General features: G+C 38.9%; 1 protein-coding gene across 2 annotated transcripts in view; it reads right to left on the bottom strand.

The window, feature by feature from the left end:
• The window catches only part of Eif2b3 (eukaryotic translation initiation factor 2B subunit gamma), a 143,740-nt gene that overhangs the window by 45,609 nt on the left and 70,983 nt on the right, over positions 1-27,148 (bottom strand). For both annotated transcript variants that reach the window (XM_003461892.5, XM_004999915.4), the window contains exon 5: positions 17,460-17,571. In XM_003461892.5, the coding sequence (XP_003461940.1) occupies positions 17,460-17,571 (112 nt within the window). The remainder of the gene's footprint in view (positions 1-17,459; positions 17,572-27,148) is intronic.

The following is a 27,148-nucleotide window of genomic DNA, read 5'->3' as shown; positions in this document are numbered from 1 at the left end:
GACAGGGTGTAGCTAAGGTTGTCAGATGCTGTCTTGCCTCTTAAGTAGTTGGCATTATGGGTGTGCACCATGATCTCTAGCCCAGAGGAACTGTATTGTTCAGCTTCCAAGTATTGTGTCATTCTTTCCTGGAGAGCAGCAAATAGATGTTACATGTTTCCAAGGCAGCAGCTACTTGCTTTGGGTAGGTTACTATTAAATGCCAAAGAGGTCGGGCTGGAGGTTTAGCTCAGCGGCATAAGCGCCTGCCTAGCAAGCAGGCAGTCGTGAGTTCAATCCCTGGTACCGATAAAAACGAAAAAGAAAAAAAAAAAAAAAAAAAAGCCAAAGAGGTCAAAGCTGCATTTGTAGGCTGGGGATTTAGCTCAGCAGCATAAGCATCTGCCTGGCAAGTGTGAGGTCATGAGTTGATCCCTGGTACAAACAAACAAACAAATAATATATTTGTGTTTCAGTATTAATTTACCCTGATTTGCTTCTAATATTAACATTCTGAAGTCCTGTGTGTCAGGAACAAAGCTTTAATTTGTCTAAGGAGCTGTATGTAACAAAGACTACCACATAGACGCTAGTTTTCAGGAACATGAGGTGGAGGCTCTTCAAATTTTTCTAGCTTTGCTTTAATTAAAAACAAAAACAAAGCACTGGCTGAGCCTCGTAGTGCAAGCAATAATCCTAGTCCTGGGGAGGCTGAGGCAGGTGGATCCTTGAGAGTTCAAAACCAGCCTAGACTACAAAGTGAGTTCAAGGCCAGCCTGAACTGCATAGTGGGACCTTGTCTCAAAAAGACAAAACTCACCCCCAAAACAAGCAAACAAAACAAACCACCAAAAAATGAACACAGGGCTGGGAATATAGCTCAGCAGCACAAATGCTGGCCTGGCAAGTGTGAGGTCACAAGTTCGATTCCTGGTACAAAAAACAAAAACAAAAAAACAAACCAACCAAACACAAAAACCTAAACACAGAGACATAAACACTATCAACATTATATGAAATAAAATATCTGCAGGACTGTAGAACTAGAGAATAAAAAATCAGTTGAGGAAGGTACCTCAGAAAGAAGGAAATGTATACATGGAAGATAAAATTAATACTTTAAATGTTCAAAGTCCTTAATAAATCTAAAAAAATCTCTAGTCACTTTAGTCAGTAAGATCTCTAATTTTCCCCCCACAAGAGATTTCAGATCCTAACTTCCTTCAAACACAGTTTGAGAGAAAATTCCCAGGCCCAGTGCAATGCCAAATATTCCTGAGGTCTGCTCTCTTTTTTCTCATTCCCAGAGTCATCCTGTGTGCGGAGGAACTGAGTTGTTGCTATTTTGGTCACGGCACATGGCAGAAAAGGTCAACTGAGAGCTCAATTTCTAACATGTGCACTGAACAATGATGTTCCAGAAGAGTGGGCAAAAAAACCACTGAAAGGTAAAAAAAAAAGCAGTGGAAGACTTGCCTAGCATGGTTAAGGCTGTAGGGTGGCTTCAAAGATTCAGCTAAGACTGGAAATACCAATTCATAACGGTGCTATCATTGTATAATACTCCTCCTGGAAACTTTAATAGAGTCAATAATACAAAGTTGAGGCTTACAAGGCTAGTACAGTAAAAAGATAAGTGAGGGCATAGAGGGAAAAGCCGGAGGCGTAGGCTCTAGATTCCATTAAGAAAGAAGAGAACGAAGAGTGGGAGAGACAAAGAGGGAAAGAAGAAAAGAGGTCAGACTATAAAGATACGAGATTGAAATAAGGGAAGAGAAGTTTAGGCAAAGATGGTGGACTAAACAGAGTCATTAATCCTTACTCTTTTTGAAAATTTATTAAATGAAGGTGGGTTTTTTTAAAACATAAACTCACAACGACAAAGATGAAGAGAAGAAAATCTTGGAAAATGGAAAATAACAATAACAGATTTAGCATATCTAAGAGAGTAGAATCCTAGAGCAGACATAGGAAAAGCTATGAACAACCTGATTTGTACTCTCAAAAACCTGAAAGGACCAGGCAAATGCAGCATAACTGTTACCTACCCAGGTGGAAGACTAAAAGATTTCCTTTGCAGACTACCTATGACCAGGCCCAAAGAAAAAACTTAAGGGTACTGATAGGTGGGTGTGATGCTGTATACCTGTAAACCAAGCACTTGGGAAGCTGAGGCAGGAGGATCAAGGTGAGCTGAAGGCCAGGCCAGCCTGAGTTACTTAGTGAGCCATGGTCTCAAAACACTAACCTCCCCCAAGATATTGATATGGGGGTTCGTTTATAAATATAGGGGGGTTCGTTTTATAAATAAAAATATAGAAGAGTACGAATAAAAAAGTCTCAGTGTTTACTCTGGACAAGACCTAGAGAAAAGACTGTGACCATGGCTTCCAAAGTTATTCTGTACCTTCCAACCCCGTTCCAAATTGCAATTAGAGAAGTATTAAGAATTATTAGGGCTGGTTAGTATCAATGAGGTACTAATTTAGGTAAATAGTATTTTTTTTTTTTTTTTTACCAGGAACTGAACTCAGGGCCCTGTACTTGCCAGGTAGGTGCTGTGCTACTAAGGTACATTCCCAGCCTATAGGTAAATAGTATTTCAAGACTTACCATACCAAGAAAATAATCAAGGGCTTAGACCATTTTTATCATCTGTATTCCCAGAAACAGAGATTTGGCCATGACTGAGGTTTTTACTTATTTCTCCAGATGTAAATGTCTAAGCCTTCCCTGATGAAACAGTAAAACATTGGATTCCATTTAAAAAAACTCCATTGGGAGCTTGTTTTAAAATTTCTCTTCCAAGAAAAAGTCTTGACCAGAACTCACAAGAAAACATGACACTGGGAAAAAGCTACATGATTTTCTTCTAAGTACTTGGAACAAATTATCTTCTACTTATGAACTATTAAAAATGCATGTCTGAAAAAACTGCCTTGTCTGTCAGAAAAACAATAGGAGTTTTAGAGAGGGTTTTATTTAGGTCTCTTGAGGCAAGGTCTTGCTATGTAGTCTAAGTTGGCCTTGAACTCACAGCAATAGAAGGATATTTTTAAAAAACAACTGAGCCACTTTCAGTTGAAGAAACTGAGGTTTAGAGAAACAAAGTGATTTTGTTCAAGGCCACACAGCTGGTTTGTCTCAGGACTAGATTCCAAACTTTCTAGACTTGAATCTCCATACTTTTTCTACTAGTGACATTTCCCCCTCACTACACACAAAGTCTCTACAATTGATGAAAAGCATCAGTTAGATATGAGGGAAAGGTTCATTTTGGTCAAGTCCAATGAGGTCCTAAAAATCTGGGTCCTTTGGAGTAAAGTTGCCAGACTGCCTGATTGAGACAAGAGATTAGGGGGGTGGCAAAACTGTCTGGATAAGTAGATGTGACCTGCTAATTACAAAATCCCAGGACACTTCAATTCTCCAGCCTTAGCCTTAGCCTCCCGAGTGCTGGGATTATAGGTGTATGCCACCAAACCCAGCCATAAAATGTAAATTAAAGAGTAAAATAAGGGAGAGATTCTAGGACACAGTGAAAGCAGATCTCGTGGAAAAGGGGAGTGGAATAAAATGACCATATACATAAACCATATGTATTCAATCATATATATATATATATATATATATTCCATAAAAATGAATGTAACTACTACATGTTGCAAGCATACACAAATTTTAAAGAAAGAAACAAGCAGTATAAACGAGGCTCCCATCATCCTCCCCTCCACCATTCTTCAGTTGAATTCACAAACTAAAGTCTGTCAGTTACATGGACCTGCTACCCTTTTTGTAAAGTTTTATTAGAACACAGCCACATTAATTCATTATATCCATATCTATGGAAGCTTTTCTGCTGTGACAGCAAAGTTGAATAAATACAATCCAGATCATATATCTGAAAAGCCTGAAATATTTACCATTTTGCCCTTTTTAGAAATAGCTTACCTGTTCTATATCCCAACATTTACCACAAACTGTCAAAGACCTGGATTGCAGATCCTTAATAATGGCTGGCTACTAGGCAGCGTCCCACTCATCCAGACAAGTTTATTAGGACCCTTCTTTCCTCCTTCCCTTTCCTTCTCTCTCTCTTTCTTCCTCTTCCCCTTTCCTTCCTCCCTCCCTCTCTTTCTTTCTGAGATGTACCTTCACTCAGCACCCAGGCTGATTACAGTCATAGGTTTAATTGATCCTCCTGCCTCAAGTCTTCCAAGTAGCTGGGACTACAGGTGTGTCACTATACCCAGGTGGATCGATAGATTTCTCTTTCTTCTTTTCTTCCATCTTTCTCTTTCCTATTTTCCTGTTCCAGATTTTGGGTTTTTTTTTTTTTGTCTTTTTTCATTTTTATCAGTACCGGCGATCGAACTCACAACCGCCTGCTTGCAAGGCAGGTACTTATGCTGCTGAGCTAAATCCCCAGCCCAAGATTTTATTTTGTTTTACTTTTGGTTTTTGAAGATAAGATCTGGCTGTTTAGTTCAGGCTGGCCTTGAACTCAAAAGCAATCCTCCTGACTCAGCCTCCCAAGTGCTGGGATTACAGGTGTGCATGAATACAACTGGCTCCTTGGTTTGTTTTCTAACTGAGTCCTCAGTGCTTCCTCACCTGTAAAATGGGCATAATAATAGTATCGACTTCATAATTATTGTAAAGATTATACACTAAGCCTTTTAATACTGTGCCTCCCACAATATTTGAAAAACAATAGCTGCTCTCATTATTGTTGTACACTAGCAAAAAGAACTTCGTTATATTTGTATTATACCAAAATACCTGTAGTGTGGCCTACTGTTCTATATGTGTGTTTTTCCTCTGGGTGACCTAATGGACATGTTAATCAATGCTCTCCTCTGTAAAGAATTGTAAAACCTAACTTAATTGATATGTTAACCATTGTTGCCCTCTACAAATAACAGATGTGGTGCTAAAATAAGGTAACAAAAGGTTGTTAATTACTGGTAGACTACTCTATCCTCTGCTAAGGAAAACAAAGGTCTTCCTCATTAACAGTTTTTCCGATCCACGCCCATGAGCCCCTTACTTTGTAAATTGTGATATGTACTTAAAGGTGGCAAATATAAAGGAGCAACACACACAGCCTTTACAATCTCCAACTGCACTGTGTCGCTGGGCCCAGGATAAAATACATCAGCGCTGCTTTTTAAAATATGTTGCCTCATTTTTTAAACTTGAGTTTGGGGGCTCGTTTGTTGGTTAAAAGAATTATCACAGTCAGCAGCAGCAGCAGTGTCTTTTCTGATGGCCAGGATCAACTAAGAGAAAGAAGGTAACCCTAGTGAGATAGGAGATTAGGACATGGCGAAGCTGGTTGGGGAAGCAGACATGACCTGTTAATTTCAAGGCTGTGGTGCACATGTGCAGAACAGTCCCCAAAGCCTTGTACTTGGATTTTTCCTGAAAACTCGGAACGGTTTTCAATAGAACACTCTAGACCTGACATTGGCTTGAGGCATGGAATCCCAGCACCACTTCCTAGGACCTGTATGTAGAAGTTCTCCTGGGTTTTGAGACTTGGATATAAAAGGATACAAATGCCAAGAAGAGCTTGATATTGTGGCTTTCCTCACAATACTATCTTGCTTTTTCCTCCTTTATTTGGTCAAAGTTCATTCCACAGAGCCTGTTTCTCTCTCATTCTTCAATTTTATTTTTTTATCAAATAAACTTTGTTACAGTTTTTTGCTAATTTCATCCAATTGTTTGTTTAGGACTAGAAGAACCTGAATTCCAACTCCAGAAGGAGAGGTAAGCAACCCAAAATCCAGTAACAATTATTTAATGAGCCACTTTTAAAAGGAGCTATCCATGAACGTTTTGCAAGTCAGCAAGGGATAAAGCTTATGTTGGACACAATGAGGCTTTTTATTTTTTCCTTCTTTCTCTCAGTGTCATCCTAAACTGGGAACTGGAGAACTCATCTCAAAACTCTAGGGAGGGGCTTCCTGGCCAGGCTATAGGGATGAGGGAATGGATAGTAGGCTTTTGTTTTTCTATCTGCTTACACTCATTTGGCCTGGCTGTACTTGCCTGGGCATTTGTTTGTTGTACTTTGCTAATCTTTTTGGAAATTAATCTGGTAAATTGGTCTCCACTTACCTCAGTTTTGTAAATGCCTTTTCTTAGTTTGTGTTTTGCTTGCTATTTTTTGTTTTTAGTTAACTTGGTCTCAACTTACTGCCAGTTGTGAAATTTTGTTTGCTCCTTCGGTTTGTATTTTGACATGATGCTAAGATAAAGGGTGCCCTATCCTGGGTGTGGGTGGTACTAATAAATAGGCTTAGAACCTACATGGAATAATACAGCTAGACATGGGCTTACATAAATTGCCACTACTTTTTTCTTTTCTTTTCTACTAACAGGCCTTTCAAGCTAAGTCTCTGATATTGGTAAAGAAGGAGGAACTTCTTTTGCTAGGCAGGCACTGTGCTGCTGAGCTATATTCCCAGCCCAATTTGTTCATTTTATGATACTATTTATTTATTTATTTTGGTACTGGGGATCTAATTTGTTCAGTTTAAAAGGAAACACGGGGTGGGGCAGGGTTTACCTCAGCAGTATAAATACTTGATTGGCAAATGTGAGATCTTGAGTTCAATTCCGGGCACAAAAAAAAAAAAAAAACACCAAAAAAACAAACTAGCATGGATGAGGCCTAGGTTCCATCACCAGCATCATGGCAAAATAAAAGGAAACACCTAAGACTTTTGCTGAGACAGTGCAATGGCCGAGGGTGCCTGTTTAAAACAACCAGCTTTAGCTGATCTGCTTCCTTTCTGTCTTAAATCCCTCCTGGGACTATAGTCAGAATGGCTTTCTTCCTAATAGGTGCAGATAATTAAAAACCTTGAACAAATAGTATTTCAAATTTAATTACCATAACCATATGAAAGAGCCATCTCTATTCTTGTGTGTGGTTTTTTCTTTTCTTTTCTTTTTTTAAACTACTGGAGTAAATTTTTCCAAATGGCTCTATTCTGGTTAAGTAGAATCATCAAGAGACTTTGCATGGGGAAGTTCTGCGCTTATTTCATGGGAATTAAGGGACTAGGTAAGGCCAACAAGTAGCTTTGCCTCCTTCTAATGAGTTAATGGGACCAAATATGGGGACAAAAGCCCTTGTGGGACTTTCTTCTTATGCTGAATGATGCCAGCATCATTCAGATAGAGACATCTGTTTAGTCTGTGTAAGGTCTCAACAGGGACGCTTTGTGGAATCCTTGAGTCTCCTCCTCCTGTGTAGGAATCCATCTTAAGGAGTTAAGTCCTAGTTGTCTCCATTTTTATGGGCCCCAAATCAAGTCAATGGGAAATCTCTTAAACTTCACCACCACAGGGATTTTACCAATTTTGCTACTACAGCGTATTCTTGATGAGAGGGAAAGGTTTAATCCTGACAATCTAAAACAGTAATAATTTATCTACTTTTTTTTTATACTAGGGATCGAACTTACGACCTTGTGCTTCCCAGGCAGGAACTTACGCCACTGAGCTAAATTCCCAGTCAGTTTATCTACTTTTAAAATATGGTTTGGGTTCAGTACAAACTGCAAGGTGGTGAAAGATGGACATGGGATGGTACTTTGAATCATGAGACTATTGTTACATTGTTTCTGCTTAAAATATAAAAGGTGGAATTATGTGCAAGTTTGTTTTTGTTTTTGTTTTTTTTTTAATCTTTTTGAGACAGGGTCTCACTCAGAGGAAGCACTAAGCCTTGAGCTCACTTTGTAGCGTAGGCAAGTCTCGAACTCACAGCAATCTTCCTTCCTCAGCCTATTGAGTGCTGGGATTACAGGCGTGTACCACCACACTGGACTAGTTTTGTGACTATTGCAGGAAAGGCTCAAAAACTATGAGGACAGCCCTGTCCTGGAACCCTCACTTATTTCTCAGAGTGATGTTGGTCTCTGTGATCTATTTGATGACAGTGGGAGGTGTCTTCTACTTTCTCCTTATAGTCCCCAGGCTCATTAATCAGGCCCCTTCAGTTACAGATGTAAAAGAGATTAGGAGCTATGCAAATGAACAACATGCTTTAAAAAGGGCAGAAAACTACTCTGGAAATGTTAGTTCTCTTTCAATAGAACCAAACTGGGTATGTAAAACTAGTGAGGGATTAAGAATGATGTTTGACATGCTAGCTGCTCTTACCAAGGAGGTAAAGAAATACATTAAGTTTTTCATGAATATACTAATATAGATCCATCTTTCAGGGAGAAAGAAGCACTAGTGGACATTATTTCATTTGTCAGTCTGTCCCAGATATTTGGCATAGGCTACAAACCCTTCAGACACCTATGGCCCAATTGCTGGACATAGCCTTTTATGCCCTTCAACAATTGGGACCCAAGGTGTGACGGGAAAAAAAAAAAAAAAAAGGCTAAGATTATAGCAGTCACAACTGGGAATGCTTTAACTCACCTGGCATCATTGAGGGAAAAACATAGGAACAATCAAGGAAAAGGTTCCTGTTTCAAGTGTAAGAGGACTGGACAATGGGCATGAGATCACAACAAGCCTCCATCTGGGCCTAGCTCTCTGTATGTGAGAAAGCTAATGCACCTGACTAGTGGCATCAAAGATTCGACTGTCCCTGTTCCCAGAGAGGAACTAGGCCAGCCAGAATCCTCATTTCCTGCTCTGATGACTGAAGAGGCCAAGGGGGACCTGCAACACCTCTTTTTATGGGCTTTACCATATCTTCCAAGGAACCCTGGGTAATCCTGGACATCATGGGAAAGCCAATTCAAATACTTCATTTTGTTTTGACTTACTTCTCTAGAAAATTTCCACTCTCTCAGCACCCCATAAAGAATTATAGGGATTTACGTCTCTTTGGGGAAATGAGACAGGAGATAGTACAGCAAAGCTGGCTGGGGAAGTAGGTGTGACCTGTTAATTACAAGATTTTAGAACACATGTGAAAAACACTTCCCAAAGCCCTATCTATATGTGGACTTTCTTGAGACCTTAGCCAAATTAATAGGATGGCCTATACCTAATGTCAGCCTAAGGCGTGGGATCCTAGCACTACCTCTAAGGATCCATATACAGAAGTTCTCATGGGTTTCCTCAAGATTTGGACAGCATAAAAGGATGCAGATGCCAAGAAGAGCTTGCTATCGTGGCTTTCTTCATGAGAGCCCACCCTGTATCCTCCAGGGTGTACTTTTATCTTGCTTTTTCCTTTTTTACTTGGCCCAAGCTCGCTCTGCAGAGCCAGTTTCTCCACTTTGCTACTATTTTTTCCTTGATTCATCCAATTTTTTGTTCAAGATGAGAAGAACCTGGAAACCAACTCCAAAAGGAGAAGCAAGCAACCCAAAATTAGTTGGCGAGCCACTTTTAGAAGGAGCTACCTGATAACACTAGCACCCCTGAGGCTTGACTTGGCAGAAAGCTTTGTTTTGATGGCACTCAGATTGCTATCATAAAATTATAAAGAACACTCTTGAATGCAATGTCAGTTGCATAGTGCATGGCCCTCACACCAGAGATAATTAGAACTCATTATCTTTTCTGAATTTATCACGAGACCAAATATGATTTGAAATTATGATCACTTCCTCTGAGAATTTAGCAAGTCTAAAACTCAAGCAACATTAAAAACAAAACAAAACAAACCTCAACAATGTGGAAAAATATTACTGGACATAGGAAAAAATGTGAAATTAAATTATTCCACTGACATTACCTACCAAGTCAACTATTTACCAAATTTGGTAGCAAACAAAATTGTGTGTTTATTATGAGAACTATGTTTTTTAAAAAGCTTAATAATCTGAAATATTCATGTATTCTCTAGTTTAATCCAATAAAAAAATGGTATGTGCCTATTTTTCTTTTTTATAGTGTGGGTCCTGTCTCGTTAATATGCAGAGATGTTTTCTCAGGAAAGAAGTATGCTTTATGCTCTTTCTGGGAATCCTTCAAAATTCTGGATAATGAAATCCTACATGACTCCTTGGTAGAAAAAAAAGATGATTTAAAATCATGCCTACATTAACTCATTGGACAACTTAAATGTGATGCAGCTATAATGTGAGGCAATATTAACAATAAAAAGAAATGAAGTATTAATGTGGTACATGGATGAACCTTTAAAACATTATGCCACATGAAAGCAGTCACAAAAGGCCATATTTTTTTAAGATCATATTTTGTGTGACTGCATTTCTATTAAATGTCCAAAATAGGCAATCTATAGACATAGTTGATTAGTAGTTATGTAGAGTGGGGAAAAACAGGAAAGGACAATGAATACCAGACTAAAAAAAAAAAAAAAAGAAAAGTCAATCTTATGTGTTATTTGTTTGGTTTTATTTATTTTTACTTTATTTACTTTTTCGGTACCCGGCATTGAACTCACAACGTTGCGCTTGCAAGGCAGGCACTTATGCCGCTGAGCTAAATCTCCAGCCCTGTTTGGTTTTATTTTTGAGAGGGTCTCCAGTTAAGGTTGGCCTTGAACTTACTATGTAGTCCAGGCTGACCATGACTCATAGTGATCCTCCTGTCTCAAACTCTCGAATGCTGGGATTATGGGCATGTGCTACCACGCTCGGCTAGAACTCTGAGTAGTATTTTAAGGAAACCATTTCCAAAACTTTCTGACCAGCCCTGCTTTGGTCTGGGTTGCCATTTATGACGAGTGTGTGAGATCTCCTGAAGCCCCTCATCATCATTACCTTGGAGACTCACCTTTTCTTTCTAAATCGGATGCCTTTTTTTCCTACCTTTTACATCTTTCTCTTTCTTAATGAGTGGGTCTGGGGTTTGTACTTTGGGAGCTTTTTGAACAGATACATAGGAAGCAAATATTTGAAAAGTCATTATTTATTGTCATTCCTGATTGATAGTTTGACTATATATAGATTTAAGAATTTTGAATGCATTTCTCCACCCAAGAAAATTTCCAGTGTTGCTGTTAACAAGTTATAAATTAAATTAATAACTTTGTGAATGATATCCTAACTCTTGTGAGAATTTGTTACCTTTGTTATCAGAGTAACAAAATTTCACAAGAACAAGCTTGGTATGTTTCTTTTCATCGATTTTAGTGAACAATTGTTTTTCTTCAGTGTAAAAACTCAACTTTTTCTCTTTTTTGGTGGTACTGGGGATTGAATCTAGAGCTAAATTACTTTTTAGTGCAAGCTTACAATCCCCAGCTACTTGTGAGGCTAGGGCAGTGAGATCACTGCAAGTTGATCTACAAAATGAGTTCAAGGCCAGCCTGAAATATTTACTAAGTTACTTCCCTGGTCCTTTTCATTATTTATTTTTATCTTTTTTGTTTTTCTGAGATCAAGTTTCACTGTGTAGTTTAAGCAGCCCTTGAACTCACTATGTAGGCCAGGTTAGCCTTGAACTCATAGCAATCCTCCTGCCTCAGCCTCCCATTTGCTGGTATTTTAGGTGTGTAACACTATGCTGAGATGAGAAACTTCACTGATGATATTTTCCTCCATTCATTTCTCTGTTCTCCTTGGCTGCCCTTTTAAAAATATTTTAAAATTTCACTTAGAGAGAATAAAGCCAAGCAAAATAAAACAGAATAAAGCAAAACAAGACAGTGTAAGTGACACAGGATTTCAAAACAAGGTAACAGGAAATCAACAATGGTTACCATAATGCCTTTTGTTGTCTTCAGAATAGCTGCCCTTACCTTCAGACATAGTAAAATCAAACAAAACAGAAACAGAATATAACCAATAAAAATAAAACAATGAATGCAATATAAGACTTCAAAACAAAATAGTAAATCCAAAATGGCTACCATAATTTATTATCCTTAAAATAGCTGCCCATGCCATCAGATACAACAAAATCAAACAAGATAAACAGAATAAAACCCAACCAAACAAAACAGTGAGAATGATACAAGATTTTGAAACAAGATAATACGGAATTAACAATGGCCACTACCTTCAGAAGGAGAGATTCCCCCAAAGAGGCTACATTGCATATTGTCCTCTGACTAGATGATCAGACTAGCAACCTTAGACCTGCAAAATCAGTGAAACACTAAACAGTACAAGCATTAAATTGTATTTTATCTCATTAGCTATTATCATAGCCTGTGTTTCTCTGGATCAGCCAGTTGCATGGGGAGGTGAGATGACATTGGCTCTTGTTGTCTCCCTGCCTGTGCACTGGAAGGGGCTGGTGTCTGGCTCTCCCAGTCAGGCCTCACATGGTGCCAAATCATAGGAGGTCATAGCTTCTTGTTAACTTCTTGCCCTCCTCTTTCTCAGTCCATGAATGGCTTACAAGAGATGGCTGGTATCTGGCTCTCCCCCCGTTAGCCTTCACATGGCACTGGCTCAAAAAAAGGTCATAATAATAAATAAAATAGAACAGAATAAAACCAATCAAAACAAACATTGACTAAAACATAATAAAATGGAACAAAAAACAGTGAGAATAACATTGGATTTCAAAACAAGACAGAAGGAAATCATCCATATTTGCTATATTACATATTGTTATCCTCTCAATAATGGTGACTACCAGCTTGAGGCCTGCAAAGTCAATCAAACAATACAAGCATTAAGTTGGCTTGTACTTACATTACTAACAACTTAGCTTGTGTTCCTCTGAATTAGCCTGTTGCTTATGAGGGTGGAGTGTGTGTGTGTGTGTGTGTGTGTGTGTGTGTGTGTGTGTGTTGTCAATCAAACAATACAAGCATTAAGTTGGCTTGTACTTACGTTACTAACAACTCAGCCTGTGTTCCTCTGAATTAGCCTGTTGCTTATGAGGGGTGTGTGTGTGTGTGTGTGTGTGTGTGTGTGTGAATTGGCTTTTTGTTTCTTCTCCCAGAACCCAAATAGCTTCCATCAGCTCACAGGAAGAGTGAATTGCTTCAGCTCTTTTTGAAATTTTTTATTTTTATTTTTTTGTCCTTTTGAGATAGGGTCTCACTATGCAGTTCAGGCTGGCCTTGAGCTCATTTTATAGCCCAGGTGCTTATGCCACAGAGCTAAATCTCTGGTCTCAAGGATTTTTAAGTGTGCTATTAGATAAATGAGGAAAAACCTAAGGATATAAACCTAGGGGAGTTCCCCAGAGATAACCCACTCCCTAGATTCCACGGTGTTGAATTTTTTTTCTTCATTGTGTTGAATTTTGAAGCAGATAAGCCCCACCACTTGTCTAGTGCCTTGAACTCATAACAATACTCTTGCCTTAGCCTCTGGAGTGCTGGGATTATAGGCATGTACCACCATACCCTGCTTGCTCTAATTTCTTTAACCATTTCTTTTTTCATTTAAATAACTGAATCTATCAAACCATTTCTTTATATACGAATAATTTAATGTTTAGTGTTGTCTGTTCTTTGATATTTTGAATTAATTCCATCATTCTTAATTGTTCTTCAATTTATTTTTAGTTCTAGAGTATTTTTTGTTTTCTGAGATAGGGTCTCACTATGCACATAGCTCAGGCTGGCCTCGAACTCTTATCTTTCTGCCTCAGCCTTCCGAAAGGTGGGACTACAGGCATACATCCCATGCTCAGCTATACCCTTTTAAACCTCATTTTATTGTTTTACTATCTCATCACTGAGATAATAAAATTATAAAATTCACATTTTATTTTTAAATAGCAGAATATATTTATTGAGAGAAGAAAAGCTTCTGTCTTAAGAGAGACAGGGGTCCTAAGTGGTTGCCAAAGGCCCTGTCTTTTCTAGGGACTTTCACAGAGTAAAACCATAGTTTAGGCAGGTCTAAGGGAGGGGAAACATGGGAACTTGCAAGGTGGGCATGAGGTGGGCCAGAACTATGGCCAACCAATAAGATTAATTAGTCAGGTAAAACTGATTAAATCAGGGACAAAAATTCACATTTTAATAAGTTGTTTTATAGTTGTAAGGATATTTCTTCTATTTCTTAAGTAATGGTTTCTTTTCAGATTTTTTTTTTACCATGACTGTGTCTTCCAATCTTTTCAGATTTTTAAAAAATCCATGTTTTTTTAATTTATTTTTTATTTGTTCAGCCTTTTTTCCCCCCAAATCCGTTTTATTTCAAAGAGAAAAAAAAAAAAAAAAAAAAGAGAGAAGCAAACAAAATTTCAAAACATGTCAATCAGGGGGCATCTTTTCAGGTTTTTACAAAGCATTTTTTTACCTTCCATTTGTTTATGCAGTTGATGCTAATTCTTAAATTTGTTTGTTGACACAGGGTCTACACATAGTCCAAATTGGCCTTGAACTTCTGGCTATCCTCCCTTCTCCCTCTTTTGAGTGCTGAGATTTTAGGTATGCACTACCATATCTGGCTACTGACACGTACTTTTTTTTTTTTTTTTTTTAATGTTTTAGTTAAGGCTCTATTGACATATTTTATGTTTTGATATCTCTTGTTACCTCATGTCTGTGACTAACTACCCAAGTGAGTGCTGGTTATTCTGTATTTTTCTACTCAGAATGTGAGTAGGAGGAATATGAGGGTATAAGAAACACAGGTAAAATATTATAGAGTCTGTGTTATTAGGCAAATTCTTTCCTGAGTTTCTGTTAATGTTTTTGGTTCATTCCACAAAATTAGGAGCATATTACACCACTGTGCTATGTTATATATCCATCATTTAAACTCAGATATTCATTCTGTTAAAGCATCAGCTTCACTGCTCATTTTTCCTACTTCATCATTTATTCCCCAGTAACTATTCCCTCTGCTTGTTATAAGAGGCTGAAAATGTACAGATGGGGCTGGGGATTTAGCTCAGCGGCATAAATACCTGCCTTGCAAGCAGGCAGTCGTGAGTTCGATTCCCAGTACCGATAAAAAGGAAAAAAACACACACAGGAAAAAAAAGTATAGATGTATTTGGTTCACTTCTTTCCAGATTTAGGGGATGTTATTAACATATCAGTTTAGCCTGCTGGGGAGTAGAATTAGGACCTTACTTTTGCCTCTCAGTTCTTCATCTGAATAGTTTCTTTCCTTTTATTAATTTAATTATCCTCTTCAGAGTGCTCTCCAGTTGTGTAAAAAAAAAAAAATTTAATTATCCTCCTTTGCTTGCTGAGGTTAAAACTTCTGCTTTTACTTTTATTTTCTAACTGGAAAGTAGTTGTAACAAGTTCTGTGATATAGTCTGAAACAACCATTGTAACCCAGAGGTGATATTATGCAGTATTTCCAACAGCTATTTATTCATTTAGAAATGATAATAATCTGAATTTTAAAAAATTAGGTAACAGTCATCATACTAATTATGTACCATGTATTTTCTCATTTATTCTACATGATACTCCTATGATTATAAACCCCATTTTACAGATGAGATGACAAAGACACTTAAAAGAATTCTTAACTACACATGTAACTGGGCTTAAATGAAGATAGTTTAGCTTGATTTTCACTAAACTATGTACTCTGAAACATTTCTTATCTCTTGTGTTGCACATAGATAGTAAAGGCAAAAAATAAGATACTTTCTTATAATCTCATATTCACTTGACCTGGGCTTCAAATATTTATTGAACAATCTTACGTACTAGTATCAGGCAGAGTTCTGAGTAGGTGGCTTCTGAGGAAAATCATCCTAAAGAAAATGCAACTGGGTTGCCTATGTATTAAAACCCAGCCTTTTATTAAAAGAAGGTTCTCAATGAGATAGTGCTACACACCTATTAAAATGGTTACTACCAAACCAAACTAAACCAAACCAACTGGAACCCTTATATACTGTTGGTGAGATTGTAAAGTGGTATAACTGTTATGGAAAAAGAAATTCTTAAAAAAATTAAAAATAGGGTTGGGGGGTGCCAAGGAAAGAACAAGTCAGCATCTCCCAAGAATCAGCCATGCTGGAACTTGGGGGATCAACCAAGAAAGCAACAAGCCAGCTGTCCTGGTAAGTGGTACGAGCTGTGGGTATGCCAGCAAGAGAGTAAGTCTGTCTCCTGTGAGCCTACTTGCGTCCAGGCTGAGAATCAAATGTCATGTGTGGCCCCCACCCACCCAAAACTGAATGGTTTCGAGGTCAGCCGGAGTTGATAGCAACCTAAGGTACATAAAGCAACTAAGTGCTTGTATTGTTTGATTTATTATGCTGACCTGGGGCCAGAGGTCTGACCATCTCTTGGGAGCATGACTGTATGAAATACAGCAAATATGGGGGATTTCCTTATATCTTGTCTTTGAAGGTCAATATTGTTTTCACTGTTTTGCTTTGTTCTGATTAACTGTTTTGCTCTATTCAATATTCTGTTTTGATTTTTTTTTTTTTTTTTTTTTTTTTGAGGCAGGGTCTCGCTATGCAGTTCAGGCTGGCCTTGAGCTCACTTTGTAGTCCAGGCTGGTCTTGAATTCGCAATGATCCTCCCACCTCAGCCTCCCGAGTGCTGGGATTACAGGCGTGAGCCACCACGCCCAGCTTGATTGGTTTAATAGTGTTCTGTTTGTGGTTTGATTTTTCTATACCTGATTGAATGGGCAACTATTGTGAAGATAACAAGATATACTATGGTACCTATTATTGTTATCCCAGTATCCTGCTCTGAAGTTCTGTACCAATTTCACTGCACTGTCTTGCTTGGCTTTATTCTGTCTTGTTTCATTGTATTTTACTATCTTTAAAATAAAATTTTAAAAAGTAGGGTTAGGGATATAACACAATGGTAGAGTGATTGCCTAGCATGTGTGAAGCCCTGGGTTCAATCCCACTTCTGGGTATATACCCAAAAGAACTAAAAACAAGGTCTTAAAGAGATAGCTGCATACCCATATCCAGAGCAGCACTACATATAAGAGTCAAGAGGTCAAAGTGACACAAATGACTACCAGTGGAGGAGTAGATGAACAAAATGTAATATAAACATATAATAGAATATTATTCAGCTTTAAAAAGGAGAAAATCTTGTCATATGGTACACAATATGATGAATCTTGAAGACATACTAAATGGAATAGCCACAGAAAAACAAATATTATGGTTTCACATACATACCTAAAGTAGTCAAATTAACAGGAACAAAAAGCAGAATTCTTAACAGGGCCTTACTGGGAGTAGGGAAAGGGAAATTGTTTTTTAATGAGGTAGTTTCATATTTGCAAGATGGAAAAGTTCTGGAGAACTGTTTCCCAACAATGTGAACATATTTAACACTAATAAACTGTTCACTTAAAAACAGATAAGCTAGCCAAGTTTTATGTTATGTGTTTTTTGTCATAATTTTTTTCTTTTTAAAGGGTCTACACTGCTACTTTGCCCTACTCCTACATAACATTCGTCTCTACCTTGGCAAGAAAAGACATGGGGGAAAACTAAGTTTGTGCAGTGTAAAAAGCCTTTATCTTCTTCATGGAAGAAACAAATACTTTTGTCAATTTCGCACAGTATAATCTAGTTTTGTTCCCTCTTTTCCATGGTGGGTGGTTTTGTTTTGTGCTAAGACAAAAAGAACTGCCAAGAAAATCCCTAAGGCTTACTTTTGCAGGACGGATCCCTTAATGACCAGCTCTTCATCCAAGTCTGCTTCATTAGCCATGAAAAGCAGCCTCTTTCCTGTGCTGTCCACTCCAATGAAGTCACGCTGCTCCACTGAATCACATAAAAGAAAGAAAATCAAATCAAGCCATTTGCCTCACCTGCATGACTAAGTCAGGGGACAGAGTACTCTTGGAATCAAACATGAGACTGAGATGGGAGAGGAGCCACGATGAGTGTTATGTAGAACATACCACAATGTTTAAAACATGAATAGTTGGGGCCAGGGATTTAGCTCAGTGGCACAAGCACTTGCCTGGCAAGCATGAGATTGTAAATTCAATCCCTGGTACTCCTGCAACCCCCCCAAAAAAACCATGAGCAGTCAAAAAATTTTTATTGCTATAAAGGATATTGTTAGGTTAATTGGTAAAGTCTGAATAAGGTATATAGCTTAAAGTATTATACCAATGTAATCTCCAGTTCTTTTTCAGGGCTATGGGATAGACATTAAAGACAAATGGGCACAGGTCTCAATTTAATTCTCAAATGGTTCTGAAAGGCAACTGTATATATAATATATTATATATGCATATTAAATATACTGAATACATATTATAAGGAAAACAATAGAGTAAATGTTAGCATTTGGGAAATCTAGGTAAATATTTGTATTCTCTGTGATACTGTAATAATTCTGTAAATACTATTGCAAAAATAAAAACTTAAGGAGGCTAGAGCATACCTCACTGATACAGCACTTCCCTAGCATACACAAGGCCTGAGGTTTGATTGCCAACACTGAAAATACAACAATGACGACAACAATAACAAAAAAAGAGAAAAGAAAAGAGGAGCAATCAAGATACTGCTTAGCCAACTAGATGAATCATAAACCCACTATGAGGCACACACTGTAAAACAAGGAGTTCTTTTTCTACAAATAATAACCTAGGTCATAATGCTCTAAGTCTGTTCACTATGAAAATGAAAATAATATTATTTAAGGTCATCCTTATTGACCAACATCAACTACGTATCTACTATGCACTAGTTGTTTTATGCTATATATAAAGTTTTTTTTTTTTTTTGGTGGTACCGGAGATCAAACTCATGATCTCATGCCTGCCAGGCAGCGCTTATGCTGCTGAGCTAACTCCCTGGCCCTATGAAGCATTTTTTTAAAAAAGTGTATTATTTTTCTAGGTATGGAGTTATATAGTAAAAATAGTATCATATATTACCATTTAGTATTCTCTGTTTTTCCTTTTAACCAAACTATAAGTTCCTCAAAGTATTTTCTACAACATCTAATACACTGCTACACATGTAATAATATGCTACTAATATCTATATGGTATCTGTTATGGCTTATGTCTAGATGTACCCCAAAGCCTCATGCAGTCATAGGTGGGGCTTTTCAGAGGTGGCTGGATTTAGAGTGTGTGATGCTGGGATTCAGTGTGTGATGCTGGGATGAAGGGTGTATGATTACTAAATTAGTCCACTGACTAATGGTTTGACATAGTTTTAGGCTATCTACCCTAAGGGTATGTAGCCCTCTAGAATAGCTACAATATAAGGGACAGAAAGAGGGCTGCTGTCTTGGCTTGCTCCTTCCCTACTCTGCTGCCTTCTGCCTATCATACCTGTCTCCTGTGTGATCTCCTCTGCCAAGCAACTCTGTCTTGAAGCCAGCCAATTATAGATTAAAACCTCGACAATTTATGAGCTGAAATAAACTCTTCCTCCTTTAACTTTGGGTGTTGAGTATTTTGTCTCAGCAAGGAGAAAAGTCACTAAGACAGTGTCTGTATCTTGTAAAGGCAAGAGAGGAACATGGTACAATGATTTTTTTTTTTGTCTTTTGTCTTTTTTATTGGTACTGGGGATCAAACTCACGACTGCCTGCTTGCAAGGCAGGCGCTTATGCTGCTGAGCTAAATCCCCAGCCTCCCATGGCATAATGATTAAGAATAATGCTTTTGAAGCCAAACTATTTGGACATGAACCCCAGCTCAGTAACTAAATAGGTTATATCTGAATAAGTTATTTGACCTCTCTATTGCTCAGTTTCACCTGAAAAATGGAGAATATAGTGTCTGCATCACGGATGCTATGAAGATTAAATACTTTCGATCCATTAAGACATTTATTGAGCCAGGGTTTTACTATGTTACCTAGGCTGGTCTTGAACTTAAAAGCTCAAGTGATCCACTGGCTTCAGCCTCTAGAGTAGCTGGAACGCTACTGTGTTCCTCTAGGAATACAGGTGTGTGCCACTATGTCTGGCTTTAAATAAATTAGTATTTATAACGAATTTTTAAGTATTATTAACTAAAATATTAAATATATGTTTAAGTAAAAATATCCAAATACATGTTCTCATTTGATCTTCACAACAAGCAAACCAATACTTTAACACATTTTTACAAAGAAACTGAAAACTTAGCTCTAGGAAAAATATTCTTTATATTAAAAAATATTATTTGCAATACTGCCTGAATTTTTCTGTCTCTTATTGATCGATAGTAGTTATTGTATAACTGAATATGCTCCACTATTGACTACAGCTACCCATGTACCTAGAAGAAAATGTATTATTTAGCTATATAATATGCTTAGCTCAGGAAACTGATTGCATTCAAAATCATCAACCATCAACTTGGTCATTTCATCATATGCAGTGTTTGAACCTGAATGGGGAAAAAGAAAGTTATACCCTCTTCCCTACCCCTAAACAAAATTAGTAAAATTCAAAGAAGGAAGAGCAAATATATTCTCATACCAATTTGAAACTAAATTTTGCAGAGAATTCCAAGTGCCACACAGCAGCTTTGGCATATATCAACTCATCTATTGCATGAAAAGTTGTGGAAATTTGAGAATATAGTAAAGCCAGCAAAGGTCTGATTGTAGCTAGTCTTTTAAAAAAAAGAAACACAGAGATGTTATTTTTGAATATAATTTGGAATGCTTACCCTTCCAAGTCCTTAGGCCACAAAAACCTTGAATCACTGAATGTCCTGGGAACAGTAACTTCCAGCCAATCAAGTTTTTTTTAGCTCTGGAGTACTTTTGCTGTACTTTTATCTCCCTGTTAGACTCCGCTTTTTGTATTGCTTTTTTGTAGCCACCATAGTAACTGGGACTTCACAATACAATGTAAATTATAGAAACTTGGAAAAGCTTCTTTCTTTTCTTTTTTACCAGTGAATTTCAAATGTGAACAGAGCAGAATGTCTGTCCTAATAAGAAAGACTACACAAGTAATGTTAGTAAAGTAGATAAATTCTGGGCGTGGTGGTACATACTTGTAATCCTAGCACTCAGGAGGCCGAGACAGGAGGATTCCCATGAGTTCCAGGCCAGCCTGTGCTACATAAGTGAGTTCAAGGCCAGCCTGTACTACATAGTGAGACACTTAAAAAAAAAAAAAAAAAAAAAAAGTAGATAAAACTAAGAACTTTCATTTTTTAAAAAATCCTGTCATATTTAACCATTCACATTTTTTGTTTTGGTACCAGGAATCAAACTCAGGCTTGTGCTTGCCAGGCAGGTACTTATGCTACTGAGCTATATCCCTGGTCCCATACTTTTTTCCCTAGTTGATTTTACTTCTCTGACTGACAATAATCATTTACTTACTTTTTCATTCATCCAACCAATAAAAAAAATGTATACACCTGCTCTATGACAAGTGTCTTGGTTAGAGTTGGGAATTCCAACTCATTTTATGAGACCAGCATGATCCTGATGCCAAAACCAGATAAAGATATGAGAAAGGGTAGCTAGCGATTTAGCTCAGTGGTATAAGCATGGCGCAAAGCCATGAGTTCAATCCCTAGTAACAAAAGAGAGAGAGAGAGAGAGAGAGAGAGAGAGAGGAAAATTACAGGCACGTGTATTTTTCATTATATAAATACAAAGATACTAAATAATGGGCCGGGGCTTCAGCTTGGTGGCATCAGCACTTGCCTTGCAACTGGGCGGTTGTGAGTTTGATCCCCAGTACTCCCCCCAAACAAAATATGAACAAAATAAAACAAAAAATGTACCTTGTAGGTTTTTAAAGTTCACAAACTGTTGCAGCTTCTTTTATCCAGGGATAAGATTAGTTCCCTACCCTTTACATCTGGGCTGGCTGCTAACTTTGACTAACAGAAGCTAGCTGAAGTAACACAGTAAGTATTACAAGTTTAGGGCCCAAAAACCTTATAACTTTGGCTCCCATGCTCTGCAACCACAAGAACAATGCAGTGCTAGCCTTCTGGATGATACTCTACAAGTTGGAAACCCAGCTGCGGCTAAAGACATTGTTTCCTGGTCCAGTTGTGGCAGGCAGACTCAAAGATAAGAATGACAGTTGTGAGCAGCTGCAGTAGCTGCTGCTGCCGCAGCCACTACCACCTCTTCCCAGATAATGAGCACTGTTGGAGTCAGAAAGCCTTTACAGGGCAGATGACACTGATACTGAAGCAATGCTTGAAGTTCCTTTCTTAAAAGAAGGATGAGAACAATGTGAACAGTGCTAACAACCATGCTAAATGCAGCAGAAAAAAAGAAGAGAAAAGAATAAGAGTAGAAGTCACAGTCATGAACAGAAGAGAAGCAAAGATAAGGTATGGAAGTGAAGCAGACACAGAAAGGAAAAAGAGAAAGCCTTGAAAAGATGCAAAGTAAAAGCAAAGAAAGGAGGTAAACCACTGCTCAAGAAGTTGAGATGGCAGATGTGGACTACACTGTGCCATCTGAGGACAGAAGCTTCTTTGCATTAAATGAAGTAGATGATGTTCTAGAACCTAAAGACTACTCAGGAAAGGCTAGAGCTGTGAGGGAACCTACTAATAATTAACCTTCTATGGAAAGAGATATAGGACAGTTTTCTGCAGGCAACTGGCTCAAACATTTCACAAAAGGATTTAGGGAGAGTTTTGTATTAATGTTTCTACTGCTAGGTCATTTTTGGACACTGATGAACAGAGAAGACTGGAATTGATTTAGGAATATCTGGTCAATACTAATTTATGGCAAGGCTTGCTGAGGATACACGGTTTGCAGGTTCCACCAGTGGCACAGCCAGCTCCACTGAGTGGCTCTTAGGCATCTGGTGCTGCGGCACCAATCTACTTTGTTACAGATTTGCAAATAAGACTTGCTCAACAGACTGAAGTCTCACCATGGCTGCAGTTGCTCCTTCTCGTCTACACAGTCTCTCGGACGTTTAACCCTCAATGAAAGGGGAATGGGATGCAGAGATTAAGGATGATCCAATTGAAAAAGATTAATAAAAATGAAAAGTTATCATATTTATGTCAACATAAATTCAGTTTAGAGCAATGCCTACGTGAAGTGAAATCAACTGCTGGAGTGACTGCTGCTGTCAGTGCATTGCCAAGCAGGTGGTTTGCTGGTAAAATAACAGCAGCAGTTTATGTATCTTTTATCACTTATCACAACCTCTTTCTTAATTTTCTTATTTTATGGTGGCAACTCAACTAGTAGTTCAAGTAGATAATAAAGGAAAATATAGTACCTTATGTACACTATATCTTTTTCTTTCATGAGAATTCATCTTGAGGTTTTGTTTTTAGAGTATGTGTGTGCGTTGTGTGTACATGCATGCATATGTGTGATCACCAGAGATTGACCCCAGGGCTTTGCACTTAACTATATCATAAGCCATTTTTTATTTTGAGACAGGATCTCATTAAGTCAGTGAGTTTCTCAGAGTGGCTTTAAATGTATTATCTTCCTGCCTTCTAGAATGCTGGGATTACACTTATGCACCATCAAGATAGACTTTATTTTTTATTTAGATAAAAATAAAAAGGCAAGGATATACTATCATTTGAATGCAATCCCTGCTATCCTGAAGAAAATGTTATGGTGTGGGGGAGAATGATAGCTATCCCCTGGCACTCATCCTACGGTCCCTGTCTACTCTATGAATCTATACTGCCTAGCAAATTGGTCCTAATGAACAGAATACAGCAAAGATGGTGAGATATCAATTTCATTATTAGGTTGCTTAAGATTCTACCTTCTATCTTTTTAGAAGATTCTCTTTTGTTGGCTTTGATGAAACAATTTGTCATGGTAGAGACACCTGAGTGCTAAAGAAATAGCAGCCTCTGACCAACATCTGGCAACAAACTGAAGCTCTCAGCCATCAGTCTTTAAGAAATTCAAATTGTCAATAACCAAGTGAATCTGAAAACAAATCCATTCCCAGGTGAGCCTTCAAATGAACTCTAGCCCTACCTCATTTACACCTTGATATCAGCCTTGAGAAAGGTTTTGAATCAAACTATCAGCTAAAATTGTGTCTGGATTCCTGACCCACAATGTTGTTTTAAAGGGTTAAGTTTGTGGTGGTTTTCATAACTAACAGATTATTAATGTACTAGCTGACATCACTTGAACAGAGATGAGCCACATCCAGGCCAAATTATCAGTGGCTAGAATCATAAACCAAGTAAATTATTATTGTTTCAAGCACTGAAAGTTTGGGCAAGTTTATTATGCAGTAAAAATTAAGTTATATAATGGGTAACTGCAGAATAAGCCATGGCCAAATTGCGCTCATACAAGGTATATATAAAGATGACTTAATTAGAAAATCTAGAAGGGCATGGTGACACAAAACTATAATCTCTGCTATTCAGTAAGCTGAGGCAGGAGGATTGCAAGATTTTGGGTTTTTTTTTTTCTTTTCTTTTTTTCTTTTTTTGAGACAAGGTCTCACCATGTAGTTTGGCTCAGGCTAGGCTTGAACTTGGGATTCTTCTGCCTCAGGTTCCCAAGTGCTGCAATTGCATGCCAAGATGGCAAATTTGAGGGCAATCCTGGTTATTTAACAAATGAAACCGTGATGGATTGAAAACTGATGGTCAACTTGAAAACAAGTTGAACTGAATCAGTGTGGTGCTGAGTGTAGATGGCCCACCTGAGGATTGCTGCCAGCATAAAAGAGATCTGGAGAGGAAGTGTTGGTTCTCCTGTTGCTGTGGGTTCTCCTGGAGGAGCTTGTCGAGCTTCTTTCCTGATATAAACTTGACTGTTCTCATTGTGAGGCACTCGGGACCTTGTTGCTGAGAATGGCTGTGGTTCACTTTGAGGGAACTCTGATCCTTATGTTGAGCACCGCCTCCTGGCTCCAGAGGGGAAGAGTGTGCTGCTCAATCTTCAGGAGAAGTTTGCCACGCTGGCTTCCTAGTATGAACTTGGCTGTTCTTATCATTGGAGTAGGTTGGGACCCTGTTGCTGAGGATGGCTGTGGTACTTTTTGGGGGAGCCCTGGTCCTTACTTTGAGCATTGCTTCTTGGCTCCAGTACAGAACCCTTCACCCACTGATACAGATCCTCATCCTGCTGGATTCTCTATGTTTTTAGTGTGTGGACAGACTTCCTGTACTTCTTGTATTTGACTACTTGGGTGGCCATTATAAATAATACTACCAATTATGTGTCCTATATTGTCTTGTTCTCCTGAAAACCCCTGACTACAACAAAATTAGACCTTGCAAAATATAACTGTGAGAAACCATTAAGACTGCTTTAAAGTTTAGAGGTATCTAAGGACACCTAGTGATGTGACCCTGCAGGTGTATAGTGGGATACAGTTATGTAACCACTACAGCACAGGTAAACATGTATACGCTGGTTACCACACTATACAAGAATGTAAGTGAGGTAACAACCTGTGTAGGAATTACACAATAAACAAGCAGACAGCTCTTCTGCTCTCCTCTGCACCCATGAGAAATCCCTTGGGCCCCCTGAGCCGGCCAAAAACTGGTGTCATTAGCAGGACACTGATGCCAGTGGATCCTGTGGTGACTATGGAAACAATACCCAAAGACAAGGGACAGCCCTGGGGAATGGCTGATGAGCAACCTTTGGTTTCATCATGGCTACCTGTTGCCACCTTTTTGGCAGCTTGGAAGGCTCCAGAGGACTGGGAAACAGTCTATTTGCAGCCTAAGGAGTCATGCAGAAGATCCTCACGTTTGAGAAAACCCCCAGGAAAATTTCTTGGGGTCAGATCTGGATGGACCTGCTGGCTGCCAGCCTGGCCACAGATAAATCAGTCAAGCAGCTTTTGGATATGTTGCTGACTCTGTGGAAGCCATTATACCCTCAGCAGTAATAATAGCCAATGGGCCAGGGCCAGGCCAAAGCAGCCCCAGTGAAACAGGAAGAAGTAAAACTGGCCTCCTTTAACCCAAATTAGGAGCCAGGCCATGGTACCTGGGTCTTGGGGTCCCGGGAGACTGGCGTTCACATATAGAATTGTCTATTTACTGGCCCCTCAAAAATGTGCAGTGGGTACTAGAGGGTCGAGTCAATATAATATATATGACAACCCACACCATTTTACAGGACCTACTATATGCATAAAAGGGTATGGAGGTCACTCCAGAAGGCCCAGGTGGCTTTAGGCTTGCACCCATGCCTGTATGATGTTTTTCCCTGGTTGCTGAATATATATGGTGTGTGTGTGTGTGTGTGTGTGTGTGTGTGTAGACATAATGACTTGTGCTTAGCTTGGTACCACACAGAGAGAATTCTAACTGTGAATTTGCATAATAAAAACTGGAATCTGAAGGCATTCATACCACACACTGCTGATTTTCCCCCAGGCCACTGGTGCATGTGTGAAGCAGCACCAGCTGCCTGGAAGTAATGAAGCAATGGGACACTGTCTTGAAATTAGAAAAAGCAGGGGTGATACATCTTGCACAGATCCCTTCAGTATGTTCCACATAGAAGCCAGTCGGGTTGATTGAAATATCGTCCTGATGCTGGCTGTCAGGACCAATTTTCCACTATGGAGTGCAGGGGATGGACCTTCCCAATGTTGCCACAAGGCTATTTACACAGCCCAACTTTGTGTCAAGACCTAGTGGCCCAGGTCTTGCCCGCCTGGACCAAGCTGTACTCTGTCACTGTTTCATTGTATTGATATTATATCAACCTCTGGTTACCTTGCAGATTTGAAAGCCACGGTGCACAGTCTGAAGGAAGCTTTGGTGGCATGGGGGTGGGCCACGGACATTGTACAGGAACTGGCTTCTCTGCCAAATTCTTGGGTGTTTGGGTACGACCAGACCCACAACAGTATACCAGTTAGAGGTGTATGTGGGCTTGCTAGGTTTTTGGCAGATGAACTACACCTAGCTACCTTGCTGTGCCCTCTATACCAGATGACCCAAAGGGACAACATGGGGCTGGACAGATGCAGTGAAAGCTGTTTGCTGAATAGATGCAGCAGAAGTTGCTTTTCAGGACTCAAAGAGGGTTGTTGCACAGGTGCAAGGCCCTACAAATCACTGACCCTAACTTGCCCTTTATCCTGTCAGTGTGGGTGACAATCCACTGGAAAACATGGGATGTGGAAGCATCCTTCTGGGTTTTGGTCACAGTTGTGGAAGGGAGTCAAAAGCCGGTATTCCCTGACTGAAAAACAGTAGTGCTATATACTGCTCAACATGCCTGTGAGGAATCACAGGTCAACAGATAATAAAAGTACAGGCAAAATACCCAATAGTGGGTTGGGTATGGACATAAACAGCCCAACCCAGGAGTAGTGTGGCACAGATTCCCACTCCTATGCACTGGGGGACACACCTCCAACAGGGATCCTTCTTGTTGGCAGCTAAACTAGCAATGATTTTGGGATCCATGA

Source organism: Cavia porcellus, unplaced genomic scaffold, assembly GCF_034190915.1.
Source record: "Cavia porcellus strain 051 isolate PalLab524CR breed Dunkin Hartley unplaced genomic scaffold, mCavPor4.1 scaffold_25, whole genome shotgun sequence".
Lineage (NCBI taxonomy): Eukaryota > Metazoa > Chordata > Mammalia > Rodentia > Caviidae > Cavia > Cavia porcellus.
Note: the sequence above shows the minus strand (reverse complement) of the source record. Positions and strands in the feature narration are given on the sequence as shown.